Genomic DNA, 19889 nt, shown 5'->3' with positions numbered 1-19889 from the left:
TAAACCTCCAACAAGCCTAGGGAGTCAATGTCAATGTTTTCATTCTGGAGACAAAGAAACAGAGGTTCCAAGGTCTCAGTGACTTTGTTCAGGTTCACAGACTATTCGTGGCAGAGTTGGGAAAAAATGAGCCCAGATCCTGTGGCTCCAGGGGCTGTGTTCTTTTTACTCCCTGCGCCCATAGCCACTGGCACTTCAGTGAATAAGAGCAGAGATGTGGACTTCTCGTGTGGCTCACAAATAAGAGCAGAGATCAAATTTGCTTGGACAAACTTGGGAGAAAGTTGGGGAGGGTTAGGCAGAGTGGAAGGAGAGTGATAGAGTCTAAAATGGGCTTAAGAACTTATCTTGAGCGAGTTCCCATTGTGGCTCAGCAGTAACAACCTAACCAGCAACCATGAGGATATGAGTTTGATCCCTGGCCTCGCTCAGTGGGTTAAGGATCTGGCATTGCTGTGAACTGTGGTGTAGGTTGTAGACATGGCTCAGATCCTGTGTTGCTGTGGCTGTGGTGTAGGCCAGCAACTACAGCTCCAATTCAACCCCTAGCCTGGGAACATCCATATGCCTCCCCCCACCCCCCAAAAAAAGCAACAGCAACAACAACAACAATTTATCTTGTGTCCTGGAGATACTGACCTGATAGAGTCATTAAAATATCTGAGGAGGACAGAGGAGAGGTTAGCATCAGGAAAGCCATTGCAGTAACAGAGTCTTACTGTAGGAAGGTAAAGGCTTAGACTAGGAAGGCGGTATTGGAACAAAAGACCTTTTAAGATGAATTAGGGGGTTATGAGGATTATTACCTCCTTACTCCAAGAATTTTGATGCAAGAAAAACAAAACAAAACAAAAAACCTTAATGTGCAGCCAAAGTTGCTCAAAATAGTGTAATGAAAAGAGGATGAAGGATCTTTGGACGCATATATGACCTGGTTGAATCCAGGCTGTATCACCTATTGATTTTTGACCTGAGGCAGGGTATCCAAACTTCCTGAGTATCTATTTCCCCATCTGTAGAATAAAGATGGTATTACTGCTCTCAGAAGACCACCGGTGACCACTCTCTTAAAGCTGATTGGTTCACTGTGCTGTGGGCTCCCTGATTGGTTCACTCTTCCTTGGTTCACTCTGCTCCCTGATTGGTTCACTCTCCCCGTGGACTTCCTGAATCTGGCACTTGTTCTGTTATAGCTCCCACCATATCCTAATCTCTTTTTTTGCTTCTGTCTTCCTCATTTACTCTCTTGGCTCCCCTGGCAGTTTCACATCAGTGTATCTCTAGCAACAGCATCTGGCAAAGGAACCACTGTCAGAGTCGCCTCAAAGAAAAATGTGAGAGAAGGAAGCAGAAAAGATGGGAAAGAAGAGATTCGTTTGGCAAACTCCAAACATTTAGAATGTGTCCCACATTTACTCTGAGACCATCAACTTCTTTCTTCTCCCAATTTCCTAAGCCCTTGTTCCAGGCCCTGCCTCCAACCCAAAGTCTAAAAGACAAAGACTCTTTTCACCAAGGGGTTAGTAAGTCTGTGATAATTAAATGTTGGTTTACAGTTGACAATGCTCTCTTACCTTCTTATCATCTCTTTGGAGACTGTCAACAGCCCTCTGTATGATTGGCTGACAGTATTACAGAGACAGTCCCTGAGTTCCAGTGGTTGGACTTAGTTTTTCAACTTTTCATGGTGCAAAAGTGATACCCATTCAGTAGAAACTGTACTTCAAATTTTGAATTTTGGTCTGTCCCTGGCTGGATAATGTATGGTACAAGAGTCTCACGATGCTAGACAGTGGCACTGAGCCTGGGCTCCCAGTCATCACGCCGTCAAGTGGATCGACAATTCCTACCCTTCCAACCACTGGGCACCCAGACAACCTTTTTTTTTTCACTTTCAGTACAGTGGTCAAAAAATTACAGGAGATGCTCGGCACTTTATTATAGAATGGGCTTTGTGTTTGATGATTCTGCCCAACGGTTGACTAATGTTTGTTTTGTTTCTTTTTTTGCTTTTTTAGGGCTACAACTGTGGCACATGAGGTTCCCAGGCTAGGGGTCGAATCAGAGCTACAGCTGCCAGCCTACACCACAGTCACAGCAACACAGGATCCAAGCCACCTCTGCGACCACAGCTCATGGCAATACTGGATCCTTGACCCGCTGAGTGAGGCCAGGGATTGAACCTGTGTCCACATAGATACTAGTTGGGTTCATTACCACTGAGCCAAGGCAGGAACTCCCCAACTATTGGTAAATGTAATTGTCCAAGCACATTTAAGGTAGGCTAGACTCAGCACTGATGTTTGCTAGGACAGTGTCTGGAATGCATTTTTGACTTAAGATATTTTCAATTTACGATTGACTTATCAGGACAGGGCAGAATCCCTTCATCCATTGAGGAAGATCTGTATTTCACTGGACCCATGAGGAAACTGAGTCTCAAAGAAGTAAAGATGAATCAAGGTCACACTGTTCCTTGTGACAAAATCAGAACTGGGAGCCAAGCTGCCTGACTCCCTCTTTCTGTGCCTCCCTGAGTTTTGTCTTCCAAAGATTATGCAAAGCTAATAAGGCTAAAAATAATGACAGGAGAGAAGTTCCCCCGACATCTCGGATGTGAGTAGGCTCTCCTGAAGCCTGGGGTGGGAGTGCCGCTCAGCCTACACTTCCTGCTCACTCATCAGTCAGGCCATCCAGGCCTCTGAGCAGAGCGGATCCTGCAGAACTGAGGCAGAAGCTGAATCACCATGAACCTGACTGTTGGATGGGAAGCAATGGCGTGGGTGGTCGCATCCCAGACAGAAGATCCTTGGACAGATGGAGATGTGCCCAAAGCCTGGATGGGGCTCCGGTTGTTGCCAGAGCCTGGTGCTGCTCTCTTTTGATTGAATAGACAGCTGAGGAGGCAGCAGCCAGGGAGCTACCTACGGCTCACGGGGTCCTTGGACCCCTGGGTAGGGGCAAGTCCAAAACTGACCGGAGGCCACACTGGCCAGGGGGAGGGGCTGGAGCACCAAGAAGTGCAGACACAACCTAGTTCTTGGTAAGGAAGTTTGGGCAGTGACAACAGTGTGGCAAAGATGCTATTTATACAACACCCATCTGGTGAGTGTTCTGGGTGCTCCAGACACACAACTCAAATACAGCAAGTTCCGATGCTGAAGCAAAGGGCTCCCTCTGCCATGGCTGGACCACCTGTGAGCGTGTTCCACCCTGGGGAACCCCACTTAGGTGGAGGGACATTTGAAATGGCCCTCCCTTTCTCCTCTATGGTGATCACAATAACAACAGAACAGCGACAATTACTCTGTCCTCTGTGCTAATCATGTCTAATCTTTATCACAATTCTGCAAAGAAGATGTCATCATACTCACTGTATGAGGGAGGAGATTTGCCAGGGTTAAGTAATGGATCCAAGGTCACCCAGTTGTGAGTAGTGGACCTGGGGCACAAAAGCCAGTTAACTGCCTGGGCTGGAGTCACTTAGTTGGTAGGTGACAGACTCGGGTGGAAACTGGGTCTCTCTGACGTTAGTCAAGGCTCTGTGTTTCAGCCTGCACCCCCATGTGTCATCTCCTTCCTGCTCCCCTCCCCCAGTGCCCAGAGGCGACCCCTGAAAGTCACCTCCAGAGGGAGATGAGAAGATAGTTTCTCTCCTTGGCCCTGCACTGATGTTTTACGTGGCTTCAGACCTCTGGGATTTGTAGGCAAATGTCACTCTTTTGTCTTTGGCAAATCCAACTGCACAATTTGCCTTTACAGAACTCAACTGAGACACTTGGGTCTGGGGAACTTCTCTTCCTCCCCTTTCAGTCTCCCAGGCTCTTTCTCTGCTTGTCCTGTTCTTTCACGGGAGTGCACCAGGCAATGCGGGCAGCCTGGGAGTCTGCAGCAGGACCAGGATGCATCTGCCTCCACCATGTTCCTTCCAGCTTGCGTGGAGCCTTGGGGAGCCGGTCAGGGTTTGAGGGAGATCTAGGAGGTCATTGGTTTAGGTTCACCCCCACCCTGTCTAGGGCAGGAAGAAGGATCTCAGAACACTTTGAGTGCATTTATAGACATGAGTGAAAAGAGAAAACTATGGATCCATAAATCTAACCAAATTTGGGAAAAATCCCAGGAAATGAAGCACTCAGTACTTATAAATTCATCTAATGAGAAGGAAGGAAAGGAGGAAACAAGGGAGGAAGGAGGGAAGAAACAAAGAGAGGGAAGTAGGCTTTACTGAACACTCCTGTGAGTCTCCCACAGTGGGGATGCTCTGAGGCCAGAATGAGAGGCGGGCTTTTACCATATTCGTCCTTAAATGATGTGTGACCTTTGGTAAGTCATGTCCCTCTCTGGGATTTGGTTTTCCATTCCAAAAAGGGTTGGTGTGGAGGCGCTCTGAAGACCCAGCCACGCCTATACTTCTGCAGATGCAGAGTCTTTGTAGACCAACGCCTCCCCCTATGGTCACGGCGTCGACACCAGTACCAGAGTGTCATCATTTCACACAACGGCAGCTGGAGGCCTGGAGTGAGCGTTTGCTCTGGAATTCAGTGCCGGTGCTACAGGGATGCCTCTTGTCTTTTCCCCCCAGCGTGATATCCTTTCTTCTTATCCAGGACCAGACTCTGGCCACTAGATCAGGAAGGCCACCATATGTCCCCGGTAGATCTGAGCCATCAGCTGGGATATGGGGGGACTAAGCAGGTGAGTGGAGGTCAGGTAGAGATGAGGTGGAGAAGGAAGGAGAAGACAGGACGTGGCAGGTGGCAGAGGAGGAGAGTTGCCAAGATGGGTCTTCATGGCAGATCTGCAGCCAAATCTTGCAGCAAGACCAGCTTGCTTTTGGTACAGAGATAGCTGAGTGCAGTGGACTCAGATAGTAATTCTTATCGAGGAACTTGCGTTCTAGTCCTGATTCTGGGCTAACGGATGCATACTTTCCCCTTTCTCTGTTTCTCTAGAAAATGAGGGCTATACAGGGGCCTCTTCCTTGATTCTTTTCCACAAGAATATCTTGCTCAGCTACCATAGACCCTACAGAAAACTAGGATCCCTCCATGCTCACACCTCACCTGGCATGATGATTTCCATGTCTCAGCTTTTCCTAAGGACCCAAGGGATCTTCAACAAAGGGTGCCCGTCCTGGAGCTGACTGCTTTCAGTAGAGTCTCCACTCTTCCAGGATGACCTGGGTGCTGTGCTGAGCTGCCTGGCCCCTCACCTCCTCCACCCTTCTGTACCAGATCTGTGGGCCTGATTACAATTTGAAGAATATCTGTTGAGTGCGTTGCCTGCATGACACCTGCATCCGCTGAGAATTGCACTAGGTGTTCTCTGAGGTCCCCCCTACTTCTGAGACTGAGAGGCCTAAATCTTTTCTTGAATCAACAGTGAGAGCAGGATGTTGTTTCTAGGAAACCAAGACCTTCAAGATATTAAATATATATATATAGGAGTTCCCAGGTGGCCTAGTGGTTAAGGATCTGACATCATTACTGCTGTGGCTCAGGTTTGACTCCTCCTGGCCTGGGAACTTCTGCATGCCATGGCTGTGGCCAAATAAATATCTATATCTATATAGATATAGATAACCGCGTATGGTATATCTATAGCGGTGGATAGATATAGATACAGATAGACACACACACACGGTTAAGGCTTTTTTTTTTTTTTTTTTTGTAAAACTACATAATGTGTCATGCAAAAACACTCTAGTCATGAGAGCTCAGAAGGAAAGAAAGCAAGTAAAAATGTGGAAACGAAGGAAGGAGGAGGAAGGAGAAAGAAAAGCTTGCAGAGAAGAATATAAGGCGGTTGTAAATAAAAGATGCAAAGGAGAGATCAGGGGAAGGGAAAGGAGGAAACAAAGAGAAAAAAGCAGAGAGAGAGGAAAGGGAACCAGAGAGACCGATGGACATGCCCCTTGAAGCCTGGTTTCCAGGCTTCAGTCCCACTGCCCCTCCACGAACAGGCGTCCACCCCCGCCCCCAGTGACTTCCTCTAAGAAGGAACTTCTGTAGCTGTGGAGCTGATCAGGCTGCCCTGGCCGGTTTCCAGCATGGTCCCTGCTGTTTCTGAAGGATGCTGGAAGCGGAATAATTAGCACTTGTTCCCATGCCAGTGCTGTACCCGGAGAAATGGGTTATTGGAGGACAGTGTTTGGCTCCTGGGTTGCCGACCTCTCGCACTGCCTGAGGGCTTGTCTGTGCAGTGGAACTTCTCAGCAGAGGTGGAGGTAACGTGGCAGGAGGATGCTGCAAGCCAAGCAGGCTTCCTATACGGCTGCAAGGAGCCCAAAGAGACTAAGTGTAGTCATGGAATGGTGGAGTGGAGACAGTTTTGAGAAGGAAGACAGCAGAGCCCTGGGCATATCACTTCCATCAGTTTCATTAAAATGATTAAGTCATCTTCTTTTGAAATAAACGAATCTAGAGCTTTGGCACCATGCTGCCAGATGTACATTCTACTTCACCCCTTCCTCATGAGCAAGTATTTTAACCTCTTAGAACCTCAGGCTTCCTACCTGTACAATAGAGGTGATTCTTGTAGAATCTGTGAGAATTAGAGGATTTGAGATGTTCTAGTTGTTTCCTGGAATGTTGCCTGGCATTCAGCAGGTGCTCAGCAAATGTTGGCTCTCAAGCCCTTCAAGCATCTGATTTCACTTCTTTCTTCATATTTCCATTCCATTAGGGACACCAAAGCATAGGCATTGCTAGAAAACAATCATTTATTTTATTTTGTGATCTTTTAATTTTTTTAATTTTATTTTCAGGTGTACAGCTGAGTTAGTCATGCATACACATATATCCATTTTTTTCCCATTTAGGTTATTGCAAACTACTGAGCAGACTTTCCTGTGCTGTACAGTGGGTTCTCGTTAATCATCTATTTTATACCGTAGTGTGTATATGTTACTCCCACCCTCTCAATTCTTCCCTCCCCCAACAGTTTTTTCACTTATGGTGACCATAAGATTTGTTTTGACATCTGTGGGTTTGTTTCTGTTTTTTAAATAAGTTATTTTGTGTCATTTTTATTAGATTTCCTGTATAAGTGATTTCATGTGATATTTGTCTTTCTCTGTCTTTCTTCACTCAGTATGATCATCTCTAGGTCCATCCATGTTGCTGCAAATGACATTATTTAATGTTTATGGCTAAGTAATATTCCATTGTATATATGGACCACATCTTCTTTATCCATTCCTCTGTTGATAGACATTTAGTTTGCTTCTATGTCTTACCTACTGTAAATAGTGCTGCAATGAACAATAACCATTTATTTTAAAAAGCAAAAGGTTTTTAAGAAATAGTGATAATTAGGAATCAAGGAGTCCCCATAGTTTTCATTCATTCACTAAGAGGTTGAACCATGTATTAACTGTACTGTTGGCTTTCCATGCATTTCCTTCACCTGTAGCTTTGTCACTCACTCTGATACTTTGATACTTCAGGTATTGTCCCTTCTAACCTGCTCTGAATATTCGTCCGTATCAAGCTGAACTCCAATAATTTCTTTCTTTCTTTTCTTTTTTTTTTTCCTGTCTTTTTCAGCTGCACCCATGGGATATGGAAGTTCCCAGGCTAGGGGTCTAATTGGAGCTGTAGCCACTGGCCTACGTACGCCACAGCCACAGCAATGTCAGATCTGAGCCACGTCTGCAACCTACACCTCAGCCCACAACAATGCTGGCTCCTTAATTCACTGAGCAAGGCCAGGGATCAAACCCACAACCTCATGGTTCCTAGTTGGATTCATTTCCACTGCACCACAGCGGGAACTCCCAATAATTTGTTTTCTTAATGCATAGTTTTCAGTCTTTTCTGCACAATTTTCGTTTCCTCTCCCAAAAGTTAGAAATGTATTTTTGTATTCTTCTATTTCCTGCCTTTTCTTAACAATTTCTCTAAGGAGATTCAGCTGTTCCTACCATCTGGCCACAGTCTCAAGAATCAGAAAAGAGTATTTCATGTTAAGAAAGCTCATCTTTACATGCTTCAGGTATGCAGGCAGGGATAGGGATTTGGAGACTAAAACTCATATGCCACCCAGTTGTGGGAAGCTGTTGTTTCACCCAGGAGAGGAGCTGGAAGGCGGCATCAGAAACTGCATACACAGGTGTACACACACACACACACACACACAGAATACACAATAGACCAGGAATATGGAGGTCACAGTGCGAATTCCACCCCAACAGCTTGCTGTGTGATCTTTGAATAATCACCTGATCCCACAAAGCAAGCCATATGATTCCAGTTTCATAGATGAGAATGCTGAGGCACAGGTTGTAATTTTTTTTTTTGCTCACTGTTACATGGCTATTACATAACCCAGCAAGTATTCAAATTCAGACTTCTTGGTTCTGTGAATGAAAAACTGTTGCCTGCCATATCAGTAAACAAAGGATGTTACAGTCATCAAGCCATCAGCCACGGCAGCCACCCCCTACAGTGCACCCTGAGGGGACTCAGGATGGAAAAGAACAAACCACAGGCCCAGGATGGCTGAAGTGCACAGCAAAGGAATGATTTCAAGGAGCCCAGACTCTTGCATCTTCCCATATATAGAAGGGCACTAAATTCCTTAACATGCCTGATTTCCTTTAAGTGACATTAATCTTTTGGTGTTCTGACTACAACCACCTGTTGTACGAACTCCTGTACATCCTGGATCCTTCCTTACCTCTTGGGAGCAGTCCTTCAGAGCTACCAGAGAAGCTGGGTCCTCAGTTTTTGCGTCCTCAGGCTTAAGTCCTCAGTTTTGTCCACCAAATAAAACATAATACTCAACTTTTAGGCTCTGCGTTTTTTTGTTTGTTTGTTTTGTTTTGTTTTTATTTTTCAGTCCATAGTCCCCAGACCCAGGACTCAAAGTTTAGATTTGAAAGGAGGACTGTTCACGTCTCTGTGTCTTTGACTCCTTTCGACCACACGGCCTGCTCCTCTTGGTGTGTAACTGACCACCAGAGCAGAATAGTCTGGCACATCTGTTAGGGAACCACTGAGTAAAACTCGATCGCCTTGGTGAGGCATGATAATAGCCACTTGCGTGAGTTGTCTCACAACAGGAAGCCCTGACAGGAAACATGGTGCTGCTTAGAAAACTAACAGAGAATTTGGGAAGAGCCAGTCGGAGGGAGGGGACGACCTACCTCCCAGGATCCTGGGCGCTGGAATCCACCTTGGCTGAGAGATGCGCTCTACCAGGAAGGACCCTGAGCCAGACCAAGTACCGGCCACGCAAGACAACTGGCCAGAGACAACCCGCAAACTAACCCCATTCCCATAAAGCCTGAGGCTGTGAGCCACGTGGCAGAGCAGTTCCCCTGGGTTCCCTCCCGTGCTGCTCTCCGCCTGGGCGCCCCTGCTCCATGACGTCTTTTGCTTTGTCAGCACATGTGTCTTCTCAGACACTTCATTTCCAAGTGTTAGACAAGAGCTCATGCTTGGGCCCTGGAAGGGGTCCCCCTTCCTGAAACATCAATTCCGTCCATGGACTCCACTCCTGGGTCCTCACCTTCCCTTCCCTACACTGGAGGGATCACCTTTTGCCACAGCTAGAAATACTTACCTCCTGAGATGGTCAGGTCTTTCTTCTTCTCAGCAAACGTTGGTTCCTTTCTGAGCCCTTAGCTCCTTTTCCTGTCTTCCCTCTCTCTCCTTCCCCCATCCCCTTCTTCGTGAAACTCTATGGTTTGAACTGACTGCTCAGAGCAGGTGTGAGACAGAAGCACACTGATGAGATAAATTTGCCCTCCATCGTTGGTGAATGAAAACCTTCCTACCTTTCCCAGTTCATATGTTAAGAAGGAGCATAAGTAAGCCCAACTGGCATTCTAATAAGTTGTAGGTTCTTCAGATGCTGTGAAAGGTGCTGTGAACAATCCTGGGATGGTAGAGTGACCGTGAGTGATTTATGACCAGAGAACAGTAAATGTCTAGCTCAAAATCACCCCCAGGGACAAACTCTTTGCTTCACCATTTCTGAGCCTGGGTCCAGAGGATGCTGCCTTCGCTTTGCTCGTCCCCTCTGCACCGTCTCATGCTTTTTTTCTATAAACTATTCTGCTCTTCTCTTCGATGCAGGTGGAACTGTCAGTCATATTTCCCAACTCCTCTCCTCAGGGGTTGGCATCTGAGCATTGGTTGACCAGCAATCCTTTGCCCCAGGCTTCATGGATTTGTTGGATCCAAATAGAACCCCAAATCTTCTTCCTGGGATAGCTATGTGTCTATAGAACCCAGGCCTGCTCATTTAAAAGCTGCTTCTAGAGAGCCCTTAATTATAAAATGTGAGAGCCTTTAACACTGGAAGGATCCCACTCAATATGTATTTTCTCAAGGGCTCTAGATGTTTTTTGCATTCTTAGGGGGCTGGTGAAGGGTCCAAAAGCAACACTGGGAGGCCGAACATGACAAACAGGAGGATTCAATTAGGAAGAAAAGCTCATCATGGCCCACTGGGGCCGCACTGCCTCATTCCTGCACTAGATCCCCTCTTTGAAATGTCTTCTGTCCAGAACTCCTGCCCCCACTGCCCCCCCTCCTTGAAATTTCACAGCTGTGATACAGAGGGACTTTGAAGGGTGGAAAGACAAGAGGGATTTTTTCCTTGGTCCTATTGAACAGCCAGTCCTCAAATGGTATTAATAAACATTTAAACTTCAAAAACTGAACTTGACATTTCTATAGCCTTTCCATTGTTGCCACGTTTTGTCTTTGCCATTACACAAATGATGTCTATGGCATACGTGGGACTAAAATGGGGTTCACGTGCCTCTGGGTTCAGAAAAGTGTATATTTGTTGGAGTGTCTGCAGATTCCCGAGAAGTGTAGGGCGGTAATTATTACTCTAGGGGTAGAATAACATCTAGGGGTATGAGTCCAAGGATTAGAAACTCCAAAGTCCGTGTGTGGGGTACAGAAAGTAGAAGTTCAAATATTCTTTTGACAAAAAGGCCAGATGAGGTGGGACAGTAATATTAGGGGTACCAGCTATCAACCTTTAATTTGAATCCTATATATACTATAGGCTACCTGAGTGATTCTGAACAAGAATCACTCTGCCTCAATTTTCACTTCTGTAAAATGAGGATAATAATGCTTTCCTGCAGGGTGCCTTGTGATTTAAATTAAATAATAATATAGTTAAATGACTTGCACATAGTGAAGTAAAAAGAAATATCTCTGTATAGGTCTCTGACCCTGGGTCTCAGCACAGAGTTTCTAAAATGCTTATGAACAAGGATGCTAGAAGAATTTAGTCTTTGACCCCAGTTCTTGACACAGAGCTCCTGAGTCTTTTTAAATTTCTTGAGTGATAGGAGGATCTGACCCGAGGCTCCAAAATATCTTGGACTTCCCTGAGTTAATGGGAATGTATTCTGTTCTAAAAAGTTGGCTCTTGGAGTTGCTGTTGTGGCTCAGCAGGTTAAGAACTCAACATAGTGTCCATGAGGATGCGGGTTGGATCTCTGGCCTCATTCAGGGGGCGCAGGATCCGGCGTTGCCACATGAGGCTCAGATCTTGTATTGCCGTGGCTATGGTATAGGCCTGCAGCTATAGCTCTGACCCCTAGCCCAGGAACTTCCATGGCCTGCAGGTGCAGCAATTAAAAAAAAAAAAAGTCCAAAAGAAAACAAAAAATAAAAATATTACTCTTCATGGGCTCCTGGGCAAGGGACTGAGTACCAAAAAGACCAAGCCATGATTACGAACTTGGAACTTTTAACCTCCCCCTCCTCCCATTTTCTGGAGAGGGAGAGGGGCTGGAAATGGAGTGAATAATTGACCACGCCTAGGTGATGAAACCTGCACAAAAATCCCAATAGTGCAGAGTTTGGATTACTGTCAGTGTGTGCATGTTGGAGGGTGGTGCACCCCAGCTCCATGAGATCAGAGGCTCTTGTGCTCAGGATTCTTCCAGCCCTTGACTTAGACACTTCTTTATCCTGCTGTGCATCTGTATCCTTTATCATTCCTTTAATACATAATAACAAGCTCCCCGAGTTCTGTGTGATGTTCTAACAAATGATCAAATCCAAAGATGGGGTGTAAGAGCCTCCTATTTGTAGCCAAGTCAGACAGGAGTTGTGGGTACCCTGAGGACCTTCTACTGGGCATTGGTGTCGGAAGTGGGAGGCAGTCTTGTAGGACTGAAACCTTCACCTTTGGGGTCTGCACTAACTCCCATTAGAGTCAGATTTGAATTGAATTGTAGGATACCCTCTTAGAGAGCCACTTGGTGTGGGAAAAAAAAAAAAAAAAACACACACCTGGTGTCTGAAGTATTGCAGGTTTGAGTTTAAGAAACCTATGGAATGCTTTCTCTCTTGCATCACAGACACTGCCCAATAAATAACGATGACTGTTAATGACTGAATACTAGTATTCACGGTTATAAGAAGAGAAAGAGGAGGGGTGGGTCCCTGGAGGGGAAAAGGACCGATGAGACAGACATTGAGGGGCACAGGTTGTTAGTGTCCAGGCAATTAAGCATTCTCAAGGTTTTCCAGGAAGGCTTGGGCTTACTGTCAGAAAACTCAAGCTAGGGTGATAGAGTGGCAGAGAAAGCAGCAATGAAGACGCTGTGGGCCCCAGGGCCTTGAAGAACCCCTGTCTGGAAGCAAGCCTGCTGAAAGTCCAGCAGGTGACTGAATCTGAAGGCAAAGACTTCAGTCACATGGCTGGGCACCTGCTGGTCATGTGACCCTGTCTGCTGCTTATTGGCATTTGGTGCCAGACTCTCTCCTCAGTAGTGCTTTGTGGGTAATTTTATCCAAATGGGAATGTGGGTCTTGGTGACCTTGACTCCTTGTGGCAGTGGGAGCTGGAGCCTGGAAAGACATTCCAAGAAGGAATGTGGGTCCATGTCCTACATTTCTTAGAGAAAACCAGAGCACTTGAGACCCTTTGGAGATACTTGGAAGACACACACACACACACACACACAAACGCACGCACGCACACACGTGTTTAAGGCAATGAGACCACAACTGGCAAACTGAAACAGGAAGGGGCTCTATTTTGTTAGTGTTTACGTTACTGTGATTGACAAGTAACATAGATCCCTAAGCTCGTGGCCTTGACCATGCTTCTGCTTGGGTGAAAAATGCTCTAAGGAAGTGGGTCTGCGCTAGTGAAGGACTCAGCATTCAGAGACACAGCGTCAGGTGATGGAGCCTGAAGATCCTAAGACACTTCATTTTCCTAAAACGGAGCTTGAATCACACCCTTCTCCTGAGAAAGCCTTTCCCTTGCTCCCAATCCCTGCAGGATACAATGCCAGCTTCCTCATGGAATCTACAGTGGTGGGACCAGTTCTTCTTCCATTCTCTCCTTCTCTCATTTCACCTGCTCTCAGTAACCTGCTACTGACATTTCCTTCCAGGCCCCAGGTTCCCTTTGTGCCCCTGGCTTTACATATTCTGTTCCCTTTTGCTAGACTAAACTTCCTGTTCCAGGGACAGGAATTTACCTTTGCAAAGCTGGGCTGGGTGGTCTGTGCCACAGCAAAGGCACCTTTGATAGGTGGAGAGCCTTTCCCAGGAAAACTTCTTACTTCCCTTGGCCCAGCCTTGAGGATCCTTTGTTAGGGTTGTTAACTCACTGGACTGGGAACCTTCCAGGGTAGAGAGGTCAGCAGATTTCACCACCTTGTCTTGAACCTTGTGCCTCGTCTGGAAAAAAATCTGTTAAATAGATAGATGATTGAGGAACTTGGTTTTCAGCCCATTGCCTAATATTTTTTCAGTGTAATTCTCAGACCACCTGCATCAGCATATCCTTGGGGAGCCTGTAAAAACTGGGAGGTTCTGAGCCTCGCCCTAGACCTACAGCATCTCTCAGGTGGGGGTCCCAATATCTGCATCGCTAGCATGCTTCTCAGATAATGAGAGTCGCACTGGTATTGGGGATCACTGCTCTCGAAGAGAAGCAGGGGGAGGCTGCAAGAGACAAACACTGGCAAGCAGGGTGTCTGTGGGTGAATGGCGAGAGAGTGGGTGGCCAGAACTCTTTTGTTACAGAGCTTTCTAGTCGATAGTTACAAAAGTCTGATAGTTATCATAATGACACTGGCGCATCAAGAAAATTTAAACTTATAGTCACCATCATTTTCCTCAAAAAGGAAGAGCAGTGCAGCAATCATTTTTAGAACTATTGCCATCCTAAGTGGAAAAGGTAAATTTTAAAAACCAACGAATAAATCAATCAATGGTACGGAAAATTAACTCACAGTTTGTGGGGGAACTTCAGAGGGAATAACCAATATACATCATGGTTACCGCGTTCATTTGGGCAGTTCATCTTTTGCCCTTGCCACACCAGTTTACCAACTGAGCCAGACAGGGGGAGAATCCGGCAGAACCAAACAGCCCATGGTCAAGTGTGCTTAACTCACAGTAGACAATGCAACAGGATGACTATAGGGTATCTGGAGCCTGGAAGACCTGGGCTCAAATCTCACATCCATTTCTTATTCACCTTGGGTTCTTGATTATTTGTTTCTTCCCCTCTAAAATAACAGGTGATTGGAGTTCCTTCATGGTTTAGTGGGTTAAAGATCTGGCATTATCACTGTTTTGGCTATGGTGAGAGCTGTGGCATGGGTTCGATTGACCCCTGGCCCAGGCACACTGCAGGCTACACAAAAAAAAAAAATAAAATAAAATAAAATAATAAAATAAAATAGGAGGTGATGTCTCATTGATGCAGTTGGAATGAGACCGACATTGAGTGGTATTTAAATGCCAGGCATTGTAATACTTTATTATTAAAGACGTGGTTGCTCTTCCTTAGATGGGAAAAGTGAGATTTGGTAAGTGGAGAAACTCGCCCACAGCTGCTTAAAAGGCAAGTGCTAGAGCTCAACTTGGGTTCTAAGTTGGTTGTGATAACGGCTGTACCAAGGCCCAATGCCCAGTAGGATGTCAGAGCCTTTTGCATCCTTCCTTTCCTGTTGGCTAAGAGGATTCTAAAGGACAAAGCAAAATTTGGAGAGCATGTCATATCCTTTTCAAATTGTATTTTTGGCTTCACCACAAAAGCTTCCAGCATCTTTCCCAGTCTCTCTCCATCTGGAAATATTAAACTTTGGTCTCAGGGCACAGGTGACTGACATGGTGGAAAGAGCCAGCTGCTGAAAGATTGAGCCTGAAGGTGACCAGGATCAAAGTGGACGTGAGCTTTGTAGATCAAAGGCATTACCTCCCCCACGGTGTGACCCGGGGAGCCGAAGTCAGGGCAGCAGCAAGCACAGGCTTTGGGAACATCGCATTCCCATCCGTTGATGTTGTAATTAGGCAGCCAAGTGCATCAGCTAAGGCTTCTGGGTGGTCTGAGTGGGACTCGCTGGTTGCTCCCATGGCTGAGTGCTGGACGTGCAGAACGGTGGTCAGGCTCAGCCTGGCAGGGAAATTCTCATCACTTGGAGCCGTCAGCTCCCAGCCCTGTGGTCATGATGGTTATGGGGACACCTGCTGTCCTCAGAAGCCTGTTTTAAATTAGCCAGTGGTTTCACAAGTTGGGCTTAAAGCAGAGATACTCAGAGCCCCCAGACCACTCTCACCCCGCAGTGCTGGTTTGCGGACCCCAACTGAGAGGATGTCTTTTAAGGTTCTGTGCTGTCAAAGCTATTGGCTGAGGACTGCCATTGATGCAGAGGAAGTAATCATGAAACTCCAGTTCCTGACTGCTGATTAAATGCCCGTGCTTTACATGCCACTCAGATCCTCAAAGATTTCTGCTGTTGGCTGTGGTTATTCCCATTTTGGCGAAACTAACATTGGGGCTCAGAAAGATGACATGGTTTTCACAAGAATGCAAAGCTCAGAAGTGGAGGTACTACGGCTTAGATCAGTGTTTTGCATTCCAAACTCGTGTTGATTATCTAGTGCTGCAAGGACAGTGCATGGCAACCAACCACAAAACCTCAGTGATAAACAACCAGCAACATCTACTTTTGGTCTAAGAGCCAGGTGGAAAGTTCTGCTGACTGGAGGCAGGCTCTGCCGGTTAGGGCTCGACTCCTTCCCGGATCATCTCCCAGCTGCTGGGTTGGCTGGGTTGGCTGTTTTGGGTGGTCTGAGCTGGGAAGACCACCCCCTCTATACGTGGCCTCTTAGTCTTCAGCAAGCCAGCCTGGGCTTGTTCCTGGGTGGGGCAGGAGTCTGTGCACAAGAACATGAGAGCACTGGCCCTTCTGCATCATCCTACAGCCCGATCCACCTCATCCTTTCAGCCACACAAAGTAGAACACTGGGTTGGCATTTGTGTTGAATATCGTGCTGAATCTGGTAGAATATTCTGGCAGCGAAAAATAGATTCTCACTGTAAATGGGAGGAGCTCTAAAGTCATACGTATGAAGGAATTTTTGAATATCGAGAGACCATTCTTTGGGTCCTTCACGCAATCCTTTTCCCAAAAAGCTGCCAGTCTTCCACTCTATCAGTGTGCCACTCATGTAGAACTTTGAGGATGTTGGACCGTTACTTCTCTTTTTAGTAAATAAGCTAGGACATCCCTTGGTCTAATTAATCCATACACTGAGGTTGAAAGAGGTGTCATAAAATTCACATCAAACTTACCCCCACTCTAACCGACACTTACTGAGGGATGGAAGACAATGACCTGTTCATGTCGTCATGGTCACAGTGTTCTAGGATTGCAGACTGTGCTCCGGAAGCTCACAGAAACATTGCAAAGGCACCTCGTTGATTTTAAGAGATGCAAACTCCTCTGTTAAGTCCTTTGGGGTTCTCTCCGTCTTGCCCTGCCTTCTCTCCGATCCCATAAGTCCACTCTCCTGCCTGGCGTCCCTCTTCTAGTCCTAAATGGTTTGTTTTCCCCTAATATTGCCCCTCTATCTCTGTCTCTGTGTTTCTGCCCATGCTGTTCCTTTTGTCTGAGGTGCCCTTTCTGTTTTCTTGCTTGGCCAGCTCCTACTCATCCCTCACATCTCCAGGGGACGCCGTCCTGAGGGTGGCTCCTGGGTTTGCATGCCGGGTGCCGCGTTTCTCCTTGCTCGAGCCCCCTCCACTCTGTGAGTTTCTTGGGAACAGCTTTCCTCTCTATTGCCAGTGCCCAGCATAGTCCCAGCAGGTGAGGAGGAGTGATTTGTCAAATAAATAGATATGTCAATAAACCATCCACCTGTTATCTGCTCTTTGAGGAAATGACTTTTATAAAGACATAGTTTTTAATTTCATAACCTGTCATGCATGTTTGTAATTTAAATGCTGCTTTCTTCAACTGTTCCTTCACGCCCTGGGTTAAAGGGGCCCTTCTTTACAGTCACACATGTTGGGTTGGCTGAGAAGCCATGTAGGCTGAATGACGATACCTCATTTCAGGAAACACATCCTCAAGCCATGGAAGTTCCAGGTCTACAAGCTCTGCCAGAGCTCCATGGGACATTTTTATGAGCTGTTTCTAGAATTCTTTCCAGCCCAAATTTTATCCTGTTTGTCCCAACTGCTGGGTCTAGCTACACGCTTGGTTATTGGCCTTCGACCCTGGAACTCAGTCAGCACCCAAACAGGGAGTGTGGTTTAAAGAATGAGGGTGTGTGCAGGAATTTTAATAAATAGCCCCATCTCAGAGGGTTTACTGATGAGGTAGGGTGGAGTGAACGGTGTCAAGGATACGAGGAAGGAAACCAAATGAACAAGTACAGAGTTTTCAAATAGTTCATGTAGATTTATGCACATGTATTACTAAGTATGGAATATATGTATGCATGTACACATTTTATGTATTTAATAAAAAGTGCATATTTAAATTATGAATGTATCTCTGCTTTGTCTATGTATATGCTTGTGTATTTGTACATCCCTGTATATCCACACATCTGAACATGTTCCTAAATGTGTATTTATGTGTTAATTTGACATATATATTACATCCATGTCATGCATTACACATGCCTAGTTCTGATTAACTTTCCATACAGAGTAGAGCAAGGCTCATTCATAGGCAAGCATGCCTATAAATGTTTGTATGTATGAAAGTATAATGCTACATATCATAGTTATTTGTGTGTATATATTTGTATGATGCAGCTATCTCTGATTATTCAGATGAGTAAGTATGCATAAAAGTTTTCCTACATAAGCAGATTTATAGACACACACTTGCATGTAGCCTGATCAAGTCCTAGATTTAAAATATATCCTATGGATATTTTTATACATGAAGCTTATTATGGAGGAAATTCAAGACCGTGTTTAATAATTTTTTCATTTGCAAGACTGTCTGAGAAAGGACTTTGCACCTAGTCGGCCCTCATGAATATCTCCGCTGATTATATCTTTCGCAATGCATTACATTTGTGAAGGTAACGCTAATTACTGGAACAAGTAAACCTAAAGTCTCAGTGGGACCCTGCTGACCCCGGTCCTCTCCTGCTCCTTGGTGATGCTCATTTCCTCTGATTGGATCCTGTTTCTTCCTCTTTCACATGAGGATGTTGTACGAAACAGCTCCAGATTCCTTGTTAGTGATTACATGCTTTGCTTTTTTACTTTTGGCCGTTCTTAACTGGACACCCAGCATCAGCCGCACAGTGTTTTTAGAAATAGAGCTGCATGGACAATGAGAGAAGCACGAATGCTTTTGGAAGACTCGTATTTGAGGTCAGTGATTTTTTGAACAGCCCTGCTGAAGAGCGTGATCCCTTCCACTGCAGTTTATGAGGTTTATGAGGAAGAGAAATCTTCATAGAGTCAGCCGTTGACATTCACTAATCTGCTATTTCTTTTAAATTAAAATTTGTTTTTAGGGCCGTACCCTCACCCTCAGCATCTGGAAGTGCCCAGGTTAGGGGTTGAATCAGAGCTACAGCTGCCAGCCTACACCACAGCCAGGGCAATGTGGGATCCAAGCTGTGTCTGTGACCTACAGAACAGCTCACGGCAATAATGGACCCTTAACTCACGGAGCAAGGCCAGGGATCAAACCTGCATCCTCATGGATACTAGTCAGATTCATTTCTGCTGTGCCCCAACGGGAACTCCCTCACTAACTCACTATTATTGCCCAGCTCTGCCATGCTGGAGGGGAAGCAGAGGTGAAGACAGCCAGGAGAAAGAGGATCCATTCCTATTTGGTCGCTTATGAGTTCCTTCCCTTCTTCTTCTTCTTTTTTCTTCCTTTTGTCTTTTTAGGGCCACACCCGCAGCATATGGAGGTTCCCAGACTAGGGGTTCAATCAGAGCTGTAGCTGCCAGCCTACACCACAGCCACAGCAACTCAGGATCTGAGCCATGCCTGCGACCTACACCACAGCTCACGGCAACGCCGGACGGATCCTTAACCCACTGAGCAAGGCCAGGGATTGAACCTGTGTCCTCATGGATGCCAGTCAAGTTCATTAACTGCTGAGCCACAACAGGAACTCCAAGTTCCTTCCTTTCCAAAGCCATCTGATTTTTCCTTATATGTAAGAATAAAGGTCATGGCTGTACCTATTCACAGAGTCTGGTTACAAGAATCAAGTAAGATTTCTTCTAAGCTTTGTTAACATACAACGTGATTTTGTTGCGGTAATGATAACTGACATGTTTCATTCAGGTTGACAAATTCTAGCAGGGAGGCAAGGCAAACACTTTTGAGCAGTTGACTGCAACAATGGTAAACATCAAATAAGTGAATGTAGCCTTCTGGGACAGTAACAAAAACTCTGGGCAGAAGCTCTAGAGTCATGGTGCGAGGAAACACATTCACGAGATCCGCGGTCATGGGAGGCTTCCCTGAGGAAAGCTTGGCTGACCTGCGCCTTGAAACACTGGTGGTTTTCATCCATGGTGAAGAGATGCTGCAATGATCTCCAGAGAGAGGGTCTCCGGGCCCCTAGAACAGTCTGGTACCCATGCACACACCTAGAGTGAGTTGA

The 19889-nt window shown here is 45.9% G+C and overlaps 1 protein-coding gene across 4 annotated transcripts in view; it reads right to left on the bottom strand.

Moving 5' to 3' along the window:
• LOC146404955 (uncharacterized) overlaps positions 1-19889 on the bottom strand; it is a 57224-nt gene that overhangs the window by 14426 nt on the left and 22909 nt on the right. For 3 of the 4 annotated variants that reach the window (XR_014842610.1, XR_014842609.1, XM_085020136.1), the window contains 2 exons: positions 13475-13688; positions 5644-6706 (listed from right to left, as the gene is read on the bottom strand). Coding sequence is in view for 1 of the 4 variants with exons in the window: in XM_085020136.1 (XP_084876262.1) it covers positions 6681-6706; positions 13475-13688 (240 nt within the window). In the remaining 3 variants the exon portion in view is untranslated. Of the gene's footprint in view, positions 1-5643; positions 6707-13474; positions 13689-19889 lie in introns of those variants that run through there. The other variant, XR_014842611.1, reaches the window with a different exon arrangement.

Source organism: Sus scrofa, chromosome 3, assembly GCF_054392235.1.
Source record: "Sus scrofa isolate SSC_HxYL_T2T_F1_AM1 chromosome 3, Sscrofa_HxYL_maternal_Yorkshire_Landrace_v2.0, whole genome shotgun sequence".
NCBI lineage: Eukaryota > Metazoa > Chordata > Mammalia > Artiodactyla > Suidae > Sus > Sus scrofa.
The sequence above is the reverse complement of the archived record's forward strand: the minus strand, read 5'-3'. Positions and strand labels throughout refer to the sequence as shown.